This window comes from Chiloscyllium punctatum, chromosome 8 (assembly GCF_047496795.1).
Source record: "Chiloscyllium punctatum isolate Juve2018m chromosome 8, sChiPun1.3, whole genome shotgun sequence".
NCBI lineage: Eukaryota > Metazoa > Chordata > Chondrichthyes > Orectolobiformes > Hemiscylliidae > Chiloscyllium > Chiloscyllium punctatum.
The window spans coordinates 94,004,734-94,019,930 of NC_092746.1; the positions used below are offsets into that span (position 1 = coordinate 94,004,734).

The 15,197-nt window shown below is 37.7% G+C and overlaps 1 protein-coding gene across 2 annotated transcripts in view; it reads right to left on the reverse strand.

The window, feature by feature from the left end:
• Positions 1-405: 405 nt before the first annotated feature.
• The window catches only part of LOC140480764 (integrin beta-1-like), a 78,972-nt gene continuing 64,180 nt past the window's right edge, over positions 406-15,197 (reverse strand). Inside the window, exons 14-17 of one of the 2 annotated variants that reach the window (XM_072576107.1) lie at positions 13,626-13,852; positions 10,300-10,466; positions 6,262-6,343; positions 406-1,572 (exon numbers count right to left, since the gene is read on the reverse strand). In XM_072576107.1, coding sequence (XP_072432208.1) covers positions 6,266-6,343; positions 10,300-10,466; positions 13,626-13,852 — 472 coding nt within the window. In that variant the 3' untranslated portion in view covers positions 406-1,572; positions 6,262-6,265. The remainder of the gene's footprint in view (positions 1,573-6,261; positions 6,344-10,299; positions 10,467-13,625; positions 13,853-15,197) is intronic. The other variant, XM_072576108.1, reaches the window with a different exon arrangement.

Below are 15,197 nucleotides of genomic sequence, written 5' to 3' on the forward strand. Positions count from 1 at the left end.
GAAGGGAATGTGTGTCTGGCGGTGGCATCCTGCTGGAGGTGGCAGAAATGATGGCTAATGATCCTCTGGATGTGGATGCTGGTTGATAGTAGGTGAGTACAACGGGAGACCGTATCGCTGCTGTGAGAGGAAAGAGAGGGGGTGAGGCTGAAGTGTGGGAGATGGGTCAGACTCAGCTGAGGCTTTGGTCAACAATGGTGCCGGGTAATCCTTGGTTGAGGAAGAAAATGGACATTTCAGAGGCTCCCTCTCAAAGTTGGCATCAATGGAACAGATGCGACAGATGGAGTAATTGAGAGAATAGAGTCTTTACAGGAAGCAGGGTGTGAGGATACATAGATTTGCTCCAAATTAAACTAATAAATAAATAATTCAGTAAAATTTAGATTAAAAGACCAGTATCAATATTTTTATAAAGTCATTTATTTAATAAATAACTCAAGTGTATGGAAATAGTGAAAACATTGTTAAAATAAAAAGGCACTTTAAAACAAGAATGTGATCTCAGTGAAGTCGGTCACAACATGGGGGAGAATTAATACAAACAGCTGTCTTTAGGATGAATCCAAGTTACTATTTGCTCGCACCTTATTAGTACTAATAGCCAAACTTTTGCAAAACTTAAGGACGACTTGCTTCAAAAATGGAAGAGATGGCCGTGTATGCTGATAAAAAAAAGTGGAAACTATTGGTTGTTGTTAAGTACTTACATTAGAAAGTCTGCAAAATTACACATCAACAAAGGCCTGCATCTAACTTAAAAAAAACTAAATTTAATCTGTCATGATTCAGCAAAGCCATTTACAATTTTAAATAATGTCCATATTTGGCAGCGTAGTGTATACATTATGCCAAAAATATTTCTGCCACATGTTTAACATAACATAATGCTTCAAAAACAAACAGCATGGACTGCTACTGAAGTGCCCTATTCGAAAGGGTGCTCAACACACAGTGAAGAGAATGTGAATGTGAGTTTTAAGTCACAATAGATAATTGCACAGTCTGTATTGATTACAAAAAAAAAGGATCTATTTTGGACTTCTACAGAAATCTCACAGGCAGTGTAAATGACTGTAGAAAATAATCCAAAGCATTCCCTTTGGCACAATAAAGGATGGTGATTCTTTTGTGGTTTTCAAATGTTTTCCCTAATTTCAAATACTGTTGAGACAATTAACAAAGTTTGGAAAGCCAAATTCCTGGGTTGAAAAAACATTAAAATCTAAAATAAAGCTGTGTTTTATCAATACAAACATATTCCAATCCAAAGCCTGCCCTTCCCATCCTCTTCAAATGAAAACTTTTTCAAAAAGCAACCAATCTTTCTTTACACATACTGTACACATTTCAAACTCTGCATAGAAAAACTTACATTGGTTAGTAAATCACTGCAATGTGATCTAAAGCTATTCTTGTGACTACAAAAGAAAATTCCATACCCCATTATCCATAATTTCAATAAAACAAAAAGGAATTCCCACAAAAAGAAATGCACAAAGTTCATCATTTTCCCTCATATTTTGGGTTGACAATAGTCGTCACAGCACTCTTGTAGATTGGATTTTCACCCTGGCAAGGAAGAAAAGTGTGAAATTAATTTTAGATTTTGAAATAGAACAGAACTTAAACATGAAACGTGCTCCACTTTACTTACAAGGTTGACCTCACATCTTTAAAGTTCTTAGACTTTGATAAATGCTATATTAATAACAATTTGCAAATGAACTCTAAATGACATAATATTTTCACTATCTTGCATTTAATCACTGGGGCAGGTTCATAAATTTACACACAAATGCAATTATCTTATTGGCACTAAATTCTTTCTGATTTTGCAAATCCAAGACTTAGAAGTTTAAGTTAATGGAATGAAAATAGTTCAGGCAAGCACTAATGTTTATCCCTTTCTCATAACTCCCTGTATAAAGTCTTGGAGCCTTTAAGTACGTTTTAGCTATCTCAGAATCCATCAAACCAAAATGGAAGCAAGTTATCCTGAATCCCTAAAATAGTTTAAGATAGGAGACAGCTCCTTCTACATCTCCCCTTGTTTCATTTGGTCAGACCTTCATCTGTCATCTAGCTCTCTGCATTAATACTATATCTAAGGTTCATTGTGAAAGGAACAGTTATTTTTACCATTTAGAAAGATGAAACACTCAGAATCTAAAGAATGCCAATATAAAATCAACTTATGATTAGTACTTTAATAGCTTATCCCACAGATGTGTAAAAGATTTGATTGAGAAAGGCTCAAGTACAAATATAAGGATGGTCAATGGCATAGTGGTAATGTCACTAGATATCAGAGTTGCTGTGGAAATAGGTTTGAATTTCACCATGGCAGATGGTGAAATTTGAATTTAAAAAAATCTGGAATTTCAAGTTAATCAAATGGTAACCATGTAACCCATGGTCATAAAAACTCATCTAATAATTAAAGTCCTTTCAGGAAGGAATTCTGACATCTTAACCTGCCTTGCCTACCTATGACACCAGGCCTACAATGACACTGGTAACCTCCAAGTTCCTTTTCAAACAGTTTAGCAAACCACTCAGTTCAAGGACATTTGGAGATGGATAACAACTTCTGACTGGCCAGTGACACCTATATCCCATTAAAGAATTTTAAGGAGGTGGAAAATCAGCCAAAGGGGAAAGCAGGCAGGAGAACAGGCAGAAATTGGAGATAAGCCCAGATCAGCCTTGATTGTACTGAATGGCAAAACAGGCTCAAATGAACCAAAAGGTTTACTCCCACTTTGATTTCTTGTGGTATTGCAAGGTTATAAGGAAAGAGCAGCTCTTGGAAAATAGGAATACGCTGAATGGCTTCCTCCTGTAACAGGTGACTCTACATTGCCTCAACTATAATTCGATTCTATGGAGGTGGGTTTAAAATTCAATGTTTTCATTTGAGGTATCATGTAGTAAGTTGCTTCTAGGTCTTCTCCATGAAAACTATTCTTTTCTACACTGATGCCCAAACACTAAAAATCTGAAATTCAATTAGTTTTGAAGCAAATTAAGAAAGCTTGGTGACAAGAAAGCATGACTGCATTTTTGATTAGATTCCCTACAATATGGAAATAGGCCCTTCAGCCCAACAAGTCCACATCGACCCTCTGAAGACTAACCCACCCAGACCCATTCCCCTACCGTATGTTTACCCCTGACTAAACGCACCTAACACTGAGCAATTTAGCTTGGCCAATTCACCTGACCTGCACATCTTTGAATTGTGGGAGGAAACCGGAGCAGCCGGAGGAAACCCATGCAGACGTGGGAGAATGCTCAAACTCCAACAGTCACCCAATGTGGGAATTGAACCCGGGTCGCTGCTGCTGTGAGGCAGCAGTGCTAACCACTGAGCCACCGTGTCTTTTAAGCATTTTACAGCTCAGAAATCAAATAAGATCACAGATTAATATAAATTGGGAACAGACACTCAATTATTTGAATGTCATTTATAGCAGACTGATTGACTGATATAGCTTTGACTGCTTTCTTTTGGAATAATAGTATAAGAATATAGTGGTACTCTGGGGATATCAGAGACAGCATTTCCACTTACACAGGTGATGCCTGCAGCAGCACCAATTTAACTGGAATGAATATTCTGTTTCAGAATTACTCAACAGAATAAAATTCTTTTGTTGGTGAACCCACCAAGGCAGCTTTTATTGTGTGGCTTCTAGCAGCAAGGTTTGCTAGACTAATAAATATAAAATTTTGGCAACTTGGCTATTATATCCCAGACATAAACACTGAATATTGTTCACATCAGGTAAGTTAAATTCCACATAGACTTCTACAAATATAAAAATTCGATTCTTAAGTAACATTTCAAACCACATATACAAACATACACAAGATCAACCGAAACTAAATTAGATGCACACTTTGATTACTGCATACAACTGAATTCAATTTACTCCACAACATTAAGTTAGCTTCTATGTAAATTCCTACACTTTTAAAGCACAGTTGAGCCAGGAATAAAAAGCAGGATCTCCATACGCCAGTCTCAAAGCATCAAGAGGTATAATGGTTAGTATATGCTGTCAGTATTAAGTTTTTTTCAATTAGCTTTCATCGTTAAAGCACTATCAATATAAAGAATTATTTCAAGCATCTCATTGAGCTATGAGGAAAGGAGTGAGTGCCAAGGCAGAGGAGATATTGAGAGGTATGACCTAAAGCACAGATAGAGAAATAGCTTTTAAGAGAAGTCAAAGGGAAAGGGACAATAAGCAAATGTACGAAAGGAATGCTAGAGCGTCAGCCCAATAGGTGGACGCACATCCACTTGTTGAAAGTGAAGGACTAAGAATGGAGGCACAGAGTCAGAATAATAGTGTTCGAGGTTGGGAAGGGATGGACCATGAAAGGAGCAAGGAAATTTCGAAAGGGAGAACCTTAGAGATTAGAATCCAACATAGAGAGCACAGGAGTAATGACAAGGAGGGAATCGTTCAGGATTGGAGATGATCAGTAACTAGGCTTCATAAATATTTCAATTGCTTCAAGATGTTTTGTGATGCTCAGAGGTCATGAAAGGTACCAAGCGAATAAAAATCATTCTTTAATAGTTTTGAATGAATTAGAAGTTGGAGAAGATGCAAGGCTTCTCAGGAGAGCATTGGAACAGTCAAATGTCGGAGCATACGTGAAAATTTCAGAGAACCTCGAGTAAGGTTGAAGGTTGAAGTCGATAATCTTTGCATTGGGAGACCAGTTCAACTGAGCTTGACAGAGGAAACATGTTGGAGGAGGATTAAATAATTAACCTATTCTGAAGACTACATCGACAAGGTAGATGAAAATAGCAATCAGTTATTCGCACCCTCCATGACCTACATCAGCAAAAAGGAAATAATTGAAATGGAAGGCAGCACCATCACGTCCAAGTTATAAAACATGCAGACTTCAATAAATGGACCCAGCACCAACAAACTAACATCTTCATCGTAAAATGGCCCAGTACCATTGTGTCAGCAACATCACTATGGGCATAACAGCAATCTAAGGAGGTCCATGGTTTTCTTAAGTCAACTAGGTATAAGTAATATGTGAATACTTTCTAGCACCATCGAATTATTAATATTTAAAGATTAGGAGCACTTATGAAAGCTTGCAATGCCTCAAGCTGTTTGTCAATACCAGGCTCCGTACTATTTTAAAATCTGGTGAATAAGCTGCCCTTTAAATAGAGGATTAAGGGAGAAGGAAATAGATGTTTACGGGGGTGGATTTAAATTAGTAGTGGAATGGAGGAGGTCTGAATGAAGCATAAATAGGACCATGTGCTAGTAGGGCTGAATGGCCTAGTTCTATAATGTACATCCTACACATGCAATTCAAAACATTTGGATGCACTTTGAATTAACTTTAAAATTCCCACTCATTTTTCAGTTTTGGACAGTCCAAATTCCTTTTATCTGTGAGAGCCTGCTCCTCTGTTCACCAATACTGAATTCAGCTTGATACTTGGAACAAAACAACCTAATGAGGGGGTACATTGATCAAAAATGGGGGGGGGGGTGGGGGGAGATGAGAAAATGAATTGAACAGAGACACATCCAGAATGATCTAGACTCTGACCTCTTTAGTACAGTTTCAAAGAAATGTTCCTATTACACTGCAGCAATAAATGGGTAATGTTCAATTAATTATATTTTAATTTTGATGTTACATGTTCCAGACTATTCCAGAATCACAGCCAGGTCTTCCAGGTGTTTATTTGCTGAGAATCTTATTATTGGAGATATCCTATTAGATTGGCCATTCCTACAATTTTCGTTTCTGGTAAATATCTTTCAAGTAAAGAATGACTAACACTTAAAAATGGCTGAAGTAAGGAATTTTTGTTTAAAAGCTATGCAAGTGTTCACAGTTAGTAAAAGGACACACTCCATGCTCTTTGGCACAGAAGGACTTCTCAGGAAATCTCAGCAAAATGTAAATGCAATAATCAGGTTTTTCTGTTCTGATATAGATTAACACTCAGCTGAAATTTGCTTAAATTAATGTATTTGATTCTGGGTGCATGCATGGTACAATTTAATTTTTGTTAAATGCTTCCAATTGCACAGTACATACTCAAAATATTAAGTACAGTAAATTGCAATATTTTTCCTTGCAAAGGTTTAGAGTCATTTAATGTGAGGTCTTCAGCTACTATAATATATTAAAATGGCACAAGCAGAAAAGCAAAGAAGAGAAAAAAAACATGCAGGAAGATAAGATAATACAAACAGATTTAGAGAGAAGCAACTTTACGCCCATAATTTGGATTCTTGAATTTGTTTATAGGACTCTTGTAAATAGGATTTTCTTGCTACAGAGAGAAGAAATATAAACATGAAGGATTAACAAAAAAAAATCAAAGAACAATTAGTATAGATCTGAACACATCCTTGAGCTGGTCTCAATTACTGAGATTTTAATCTGAGGAGACAGAGGTATTAATGTTAGACAATGATTTCAGCATTTTGTTTATACTATTGGAGCACGTTATATTGCATTACATATAAACACTTACTTGCTGTACCTGATGGCCACCTCTTGATGACAATTGTGAATTATGTGCTTTAAAATAAGACTTAAAATATTCAAGGACTTAATTCTACAGATCTCAGTAAACATTGTTGTACATTTCCATGACTCAGTGTTAAAATAGCCACTATAATTTAGGCAAATACCTCTTATTCTTATATTTATTTCCCAAAGTTGGCTAAAATATTTGATCATGGAGAGTAAATTCAGCCTAAAAAAGGTCAATAATACCAATTATCTTAAAACATTTGAACTATGTTGGGAACATAAAGGGCTAAGTCAGTCTTTGTGCTTCCAAACAGGTTGCAATCTTGCAATTTCTTGCTGATTGCAACCATTTGCATAACAGGGAACAAACAAAAGGCAGAGTTCACTTGAAAAACACCAATTGCAGATTTGTATGAATTATTTGATTGCTGTTGTGTTTTGGATAATCTATCCCATTGCTACATTTACTGGGATGTCTAACAATTTCAAGTTATTCACAAAGACTGAAATTTGATAGCTAAATTTTATTTCCAATTTTGTTGTGTATTTGGCATGGACGGTTACGTGTGTGAAGGAGTTGCCAACCTAATGGTGTTAAGTAAACAATCTCGTATGCATATTGTACTGCACAAAATAGTGTTACATTCTAAAAATAATTTTCATTCTGAAGACAATGCTTTGGGACACTACTGAGAAATCACAAGGGAACTTAGGTCTTTCTTCAATGATAGCAAAGTTTTGGTGCAGATTAAACTGCATAAATATATCCAGCAAGTGTTGCCCATGGGTCAGAATTTTAAATGTAGCCCACGAACACCATTCTTCTGGTCAGGTGCAAGATTCAAAACAAATACTAAGGTAGATCAGTGCAGAAAGGAATGAAGACTAGATCCTTATGATACAGTTTGGATTTCAAAATAGAAGCAGATACATGTGGGTCAGTCGTGCTTTGTTTTGAAAAGGTCAAATAGTCAAGAGATGATGCTCGAAATATTGACTCTCCTGCTCTTTGGATGCTGCCTGACTGGCTATGTGCTTTTCCAGCACATTTTTCAACTTGATCTCCAGCATCTGCAGTCCTCACTTCATTCTAGAACAGTGGCCTAACTACATCAATTCCAAGAAACCATGTGATTGCTGTTGTGTGCCTGGAAAACCCCTGTAGTACTTATGGATAAAATGTTGGATTTAAGGCAGAGTAAACACATTAATGCAATTAGTTTAGACTGACTTCAAAATGGAACAAAGTTTTTGTTCAGAAGATCCCAGAATTCAGCTCAGAAAGCTCAATGGTTTATACTAACAGGGGCCTCATGTCAGTTCAGGGACTTCTAGTCTGTGAAGTTTCCTTGCTAGGAGAGTCTGGATAGAAATCTTCAAGTTATTAGAACTGTGAAAGTTTACGCCATTAGAACTGTAGGGAGTCAAGCCAACATTTTCAAAAGGAATAGTAAAACTCTCTTAACAGTTCAAGAAAAATAGCCAAGAGTAATATTTCTTTTGAGTTTGAGTTTGAGTTTAAGTCTGTTTAAAAATAGCAGAATTGAGTATAGCTTTGATTATATCATTTGTGTAATTAGTTATGTTCTGTTAAAAGATCAACAACCTCATGAATATGTTTCTATCACTAATCACTTTGGCAAGCAACTACAAAATTAAACATGATCGATCAAGCCATGTTTGATTCTGGGACCTGACTTATTCAGTGTCATCATTAGCTGGGATCAATACAGCTACTTCACAAAGAAATTCAGCCTTACAATTAGTTATCATACCCTATTGTAAACAGATATATGGTGAGCAAATCTATTAAAATTGATCTAAAAAAATACAACATGCTGCAGAAACTCAGAAGGTCTGCTTCCCTTATCACAGATAATGTTTTGAGTTTGATAGAACTCTTCCTCAAAATTGAAGATGAATTCAAAAGAGTTTTATTGGACTGGAAATATTAACTCATTTTCCCTCTCTACAAATGAAGCTGGAGCTGCTGGGATTTTCTCATTTCAGATTGCCAGCATTTGCAGTATTTTACTTTTATTTGAGAAGCTGTATTAAGGTAGAAATTAGCACCCTGCTGAGCAGAGAAACTAATTATATAACTAATGACAAAGCATCCAGAGACCTGGAGTGATTACAGATAGAGGAAGGGACACTATCTGAAGGCCAAGAATGCAAACACACAACATACTTGGGAAAAAAACATTCAAAAGATGCTGGAAATCAGAAGCAAAAAAGGAAATTACAGTAGGTTTTGCAGATCCATGGAGAGAAAGAATTAATGTTTCAGGTCTAGTTACCCTTCTTTAACACTGCTTTCACAATATACTCAGGCCTTGGCGCTATGATTGGGTCTCAGAAAGATAAGCAGCTACTGCAGATGATCCATAACCAACGGTATCATCATTCAAGGAGAGTGCTGCATTGCCATGCTATCGTCTGGTAGCAATGCACATATGCACTGTACATGAGAAGTAGTGTGCATCGTACTGCTTGCTGGATTAGTGGTGCTGGAAGAGCACAGCAGTTCAGGCAGCATCCAAGTAGCTTCGAAATCGATGTTTCGGACAAAAGGAAGGGCTTTTGCCTGAAATGTCGATTTCGAAGCTCCTTAGATGCTGCCTGAACTGCTGTGCTCTTCCAGCACCACTAATCCAGAATCTGGTTTCCAGCATCTGCAGTCATTGTTTTTATCATACTGCTTGCGTCTGCTTTCCCCATCTGGCTGGGTGGACCTATCACTCAGATTAAAGATTCTTCTACCTTGCTCCAATAACCCCAATAAGCCAATGATTCAAAGGGCAGATTCCTGGTTAGAAGGTAGAACCACATCAATGATCTAGGATGGAAGACCGTATGGCTTTAACTCTAACATCCCAGTAGTACTCCTTTCACACTTAGGGAAAGGACGGGATAGGAAAGAGGCATTTCCTAATCTCTACACTGGCTAGATGTTTTGAATTTAAATAAATTTAGATTAGATTACTTAGAGTGTGGAAACAGGCCCTTCGGCCCAACTAGTCCACACTGATCCTCCGAAGAGCAACCCACCCAGACCCACTTCCCTCTGACTAATGCACCTAACACTACGGGCAATTTAGCAAAGCCAATTCACCTAACCTGCACATTTTTGTACTGTGGGAGGAAACTGGAGCACCCAGAGGAAACCCACGCAGACACGGGGAGAATGTGCAAACTCCACACAGACAGTTGCCTGAGGCAGGAATTGAACCTGGGTCTCTGGCGCTGTGAGGCAGCAGTGCTAACCACTGTACCACCGTGCCACCCAATGTAGAAAGAAATGCAAATATGATGGTGTAAACAACAGTATGTGATTCTTGTCATTGCCTTGTTTCAGGACTCAGAATGGTTAACAGTTTCAGCAGGTCAGAACCAAACTAACCAAAGGGAACAAAGTCCACATGTGAGATGTCTCTTGGATAGACTGATGGGTTCAGCAATGATTATTTTGTCACTGCTCATTCATGTAGTGTTCCTTTAGAAAAACATTCAAACTTTTGAATGTCGACAGTCCTTAATCAGATCTGCTAATAATTGACGTATTACATTACGGGTTTGTCATTATTCACATTCTTAGCAACAGGATCTAGAAATCCAGTAGAGTCTAAAATTATACATTACAAAAGGTATCCATGTCCCCAGAAAGGACTCTATGCTATGCAGTTTGTTTTGTTTTTCGTTCAGCCTGTGACCAAAGAGAGAAAATTTTCCAAATTTGAATATACTTACTGTATCCCATTTGGCATTCATTTTCTCTTTTTCAAATTTTGCAAACTCCCTTCTGTCATGAATAATCATCAGTAATTTCCATATCAGCAACAGGGCAAGACCTATCAAGACGATACCAGCAACCACACCAGCTACAATTGGAATGATGTCAGGTGCTTGTGGACACTCTGGAAGAAAATATATTAAAAAAATATAGTAAAAACTTGGTTTTGAATACTGAATTATTTTGAATAGCCAAATGGAAGCCACTATTTATATTCTAAGACTTTGGGATCACCTGCGTCACAGATTGCAGGAAATATACCTATTTTTCAGAATCAGACCAGAGCCCTCCTATCAGTGTGTGTGGCTGGTATTAACTGAATTAAACTAAACTGCAGCATACAGAACACTTCATAACACATGGAGATCAGTGTACAGTGAATAAAACCCTGCCAGCTATTAGGTTCTGTCTATTTTAACCCTAATTGTTACTTTGCCCAATTTCTGAAATAGTTCACATCCTGGGAGGATGCAATTAAGCTGATAACATTGGTAATGCAATCTTAAGAGGAAAATAAATTGATTCAACACCACTAATGTTGGTCCCTTTGCTTTTCTGGATTTATATGAATGATTTGGAGATGGGTGTTAAGGGCAAAAATCTCTAATTTTGCAAATGATACTAAGCTAGGGAGAATCGTGAATTGAGACTATAATTGTGAATGAAGATGACTTCAGAGGGACATTGACAACTTTGCCAAATGGGCAATTACTTGGCAGATGAATTTTAAATCAGAGAAATGTGACGTAATACATTTTGTAGAAAAGTCATGGAGACATAGTACAGACTCAACAGCACAGTTTTGAGGGGAATACTGGAGCAGAGGGACCTCGGAGTTCACACGCATGATTCTCTGAAGATGGCCAGGCAAGTTGAAACAGTTAAGACAGCTTATAGGATCCTTGGATTTATAAATAAAAGCAAGGAAGTGATGCTACACCTTTACAAATCATTGGCTAGTTGGAATATTGTGTTCGGTTCTGGGCACCTTATTTAAGGAAAAATATTAATGCCCTAGAGTGTGTGTAAAGGAGATTTACAAGAATGATACCATATTGTCCTTGGAGCAGAGAAGATTAAGAGGTGACCTTACTGAGATGTTCAATTTTGACAGGGTAAAGAAGAGAATTCTTTTCCCACTAGTTGATATGTCAGTGGTTAGGGGTCACAATTTCAATTTTGTCAGAGAGAGATCTAGGAATGAAAGGAGGAGAAACTTATTTACTCAAAGTTGTTAGGATTTGGAATGTGCTGCCTGGGAGTGTGATGGAGGCAGATTTCATAGAGATTTCGAAAGAGAGCCAGATATATATTTGACAGTGATGAATTTAGAAAGCTAAAGAGATAGGGATAGAGAGCAGAGTCAGCTGGGTAGCTCTTTCGGGAGCTGGTACAGGCACAGTGGGTTTAATGGCCTTCTGCTGTGCTGTAAGACTCTGTAATTCTATATAGAGAATACCTTAAACACAGGACAAGTACAATACAGAAAACTGCACTGTATTGAAGAAAACCTCTTTTACTAAAGTGAAAATAAATCAATAAAATATATGGAATTTAGTTACAACATGTGCATTTCATTCCAAACTTAGACCTACATTCCTTTCATATTTCCTTCCAAAATGGTTCTTCCAGAAAACATGATCCCTTCATTATGAGTTACAACAGCAGTTCCGATCTTGACAAAATGGTTGTTTATTTGTTTATTGGTTACGGGCATTGTTATCTAATCAACATTTATTGTGCATCCCTAACTGCCTGGAGAATTTGGTGATGAGCTTAATCCGTTGTAAATCTACAATCATACAGGGATACCTACAGCCATGTTCAGCCAGCAAAATGTCAAAGGACGTGTATGGCTTTGAGGGGTGGTGCATGCGCTGCTTTGCCCTTCGAGGTGGTGGAGGTCACAGGTCTGGAAGGTTCTTTGAAAAGAAGAGCCTCAGCAAGTTTTTGTAGTGCACTTTATGAATGGTATACACTGTTGCCAATGTGCATCAGTGCCAGAGAGTGAATGCCGATGGCATGTCAATCAAGTGAGCTGTTTTGTCCTGGATGATATCAGGTTTCTTGAATCTTATTTGAGCTGAACTCATTCAGACAAGTGGGAAGTATTCTATTATATGCCTGACCTGAGTGTTGTAGATGTGAACAGATTTTGAGGAGACATGAGGTGAGATACTCCCCACAGAATTTCTAGCTTTTGACCAGCTTTTGTACCCTCTCAGTTCTTATAAAGTTGGACCAGTTAATGGTAACCATCCAATTTGCATCCCTGGCTGAAGATGGATGCAAAATAACACCAGCCTTATCTTTTACATTAGTGTGAGCATCTCTAGCTCATGTTAGGTGATTATTTGTCCACTACTATTCACAGCTGAATGTGACAGGACTGATTTTAGATCAGAGTTTAGATCGGATCTGCTGGTTGTGGGATTGTTTAGCCATGTCTATTGCATGATGCTCCCGCTGTTTGGCATACTAGTGTGTTATGGCTTCATCTGGTTGACACCTCATTTTTAAAGCATGTCTGGTGCTGCTGCTGATGTACCCTCCTGCAATCTTCATTGAACCAGGGGGTGATAGCCTGGCTGGAGGTCAATGGTAGAATGGGGGATATGCTGGATCATCATGTTACAGATTGTGATTGAACATAATTGCCATTTTGACTCGCTTGATCAGTTTGAAGTCTGTCTCATTTAGCACAGTGACACCAACCTATTTGCGTTCTGATGCAAAGAATCTCACCAAAATGACTTTTGAACTTATAGATATTGACTTACTTGTAATTCTAACTATATTTTTAGTTGCAGGTAGTTCTCTTATAATGCCAATGTTCAGTCCGCGTGTGATCTTGCTTCATAAGAAAATTGTGCAATACCAGCACCATTTAAGGAAATGGGGTTGGAATCTTGTTATAGCCAATACAGGTAAGGAAAGTTCATGTTCTACAAATATCAGGCTAAATTCCACCATTGTGATACAGCCAATTTGTGTTGTAGAAACACATGCTATAGGAGAACCACCTGTACAATGATCCTTACAACCCAAATTATTCTCCCTTCTTTTTGTGTTGTGATTAGTCTTATGAAGGGATTCTGACTTTCTTTTCTAATTCTGATAAAAGCAGAACACTTGCTTTAATTCCACTAGTTGTCTGACCAGAGTGCGTTCCTTACTTGTATTTAAAATTGGGAGCCCTACACTTGAATCTTAAACTGAACAGTTCAGTATGCATTTAGGGCAAATCTGATTTATCACATTGCTTAGAACACACCACTCTCACCTGGGTTTTCAGTAACATAAACTTCTGGAACATTCTGATCATTAACAGAATAGGAAAAGTAGAACCAACAATCATCTTCATCCTTCTCCTTACAATGGAGGATTGGTGAATCTTGGCTTGGTGGTGGCAAATCAACTTGCTCTTTCACCAGTATCACATCAAACTCACATTCGTCACAATTTTCTTTCTTGCGTCCTTTATTAAAGGCTTTACACTGAACACAATCCCTATAAAACACAAGCATTGAAAACGTTAGGGTCCAAGTATTCCAACCATCACACTTTGAAGATTAAATCACAGACTGGATAATCTGAGTCAAGTGATTTATACAAGATTCATAAGATAATTGCACTTATTACTTTCCATTGTGACGTTTGATAGGAATGCTAATTTCATAAATATGAAGCAGCTTTCATTCCAAACTCATTAATTTCAATAGAAAAAGGATATATGGACAGAAATTAGATAAAATACAGTTGAAAATTACTTGTTTGCTTGGCATGAGTTTAGATTAGATTACTTAGTGTGGAAACTGGCCCTTTGGCCCAACAAGTTCACACCAACCCTCTGAAGAAGAGCAACCCACCCAGACCCATTCCCCTACATTTATCCCTTCACCTAACACTACAGACAATTGAGCATGGCCAATTCACCTAACATGCACATTGTTTTGAACTGTGGGAGGAAACCGGAGCACCTGGAGGAAACCCACGCAGATATGTTCATACAGACAATTGCCCGAGGCGGTAATTGAACCCGGGTCTCTGGCGCTGTGAGGCAGCAGTGCTAACTACTGTGCCACCGTGCCGCCCATTTAAAGAAGGAATTTTGTGGGCCATGTCCTGGAGTGATTAAACAACTGAAAATCTCAATTTGGGAGCCAATAAAAAGAAATTAGTTTTTTCCAAACTAGAACATAACACAAAAAACTACAGCTTATATGGCTTTAAAATAATAAAAATTCTCAAGGTGCTTTATACAATTACTTTAAAGCAAATATAACCTAAAGCTTGGTGAAGGAAGCTAGTTTTAAGGAACATTAAATGAAAAAAGTAAAGCAGAGAGATGTAATAGGTTAGGGCTTAGGGGCTGGCACCACCAGAAGGCACACCACCAATGAGTTTTCTATTTAGTCATATACCCATCCCTAATTGTCCTTGAACCAAATGGCAAATGAGGCCATTTCAGAGGGCAGTTAAGGGTCATGCACATTTCTGTGGGTCTGCAATTGTATATAGACCAGACAAGTATGGCAGATTTTCTTTCTTTAAAAGACATGAATGAATCACAGAGGTATTTACAACAAATCAACAATAGGTGCATGGTCACTTCTGAACTAGCTTTTTGATTTCCAATTTTTACTGAACTCAAATCTGACCATTTGCCATTGTGGAATTCAAAACTATGTGCATAAATCATTAGTCTAGAGCTCTGGAAAACTAATGACACCTGCCACTACGTCGCACTAAATTGCAAACACTGAAGAAACAGATGAAAACAGATATCTCAGAGGTTGTAGGACTAAAGGATATTACAGCAATGTAGAGAGGGATAAGCATGTGTAGGAATTTA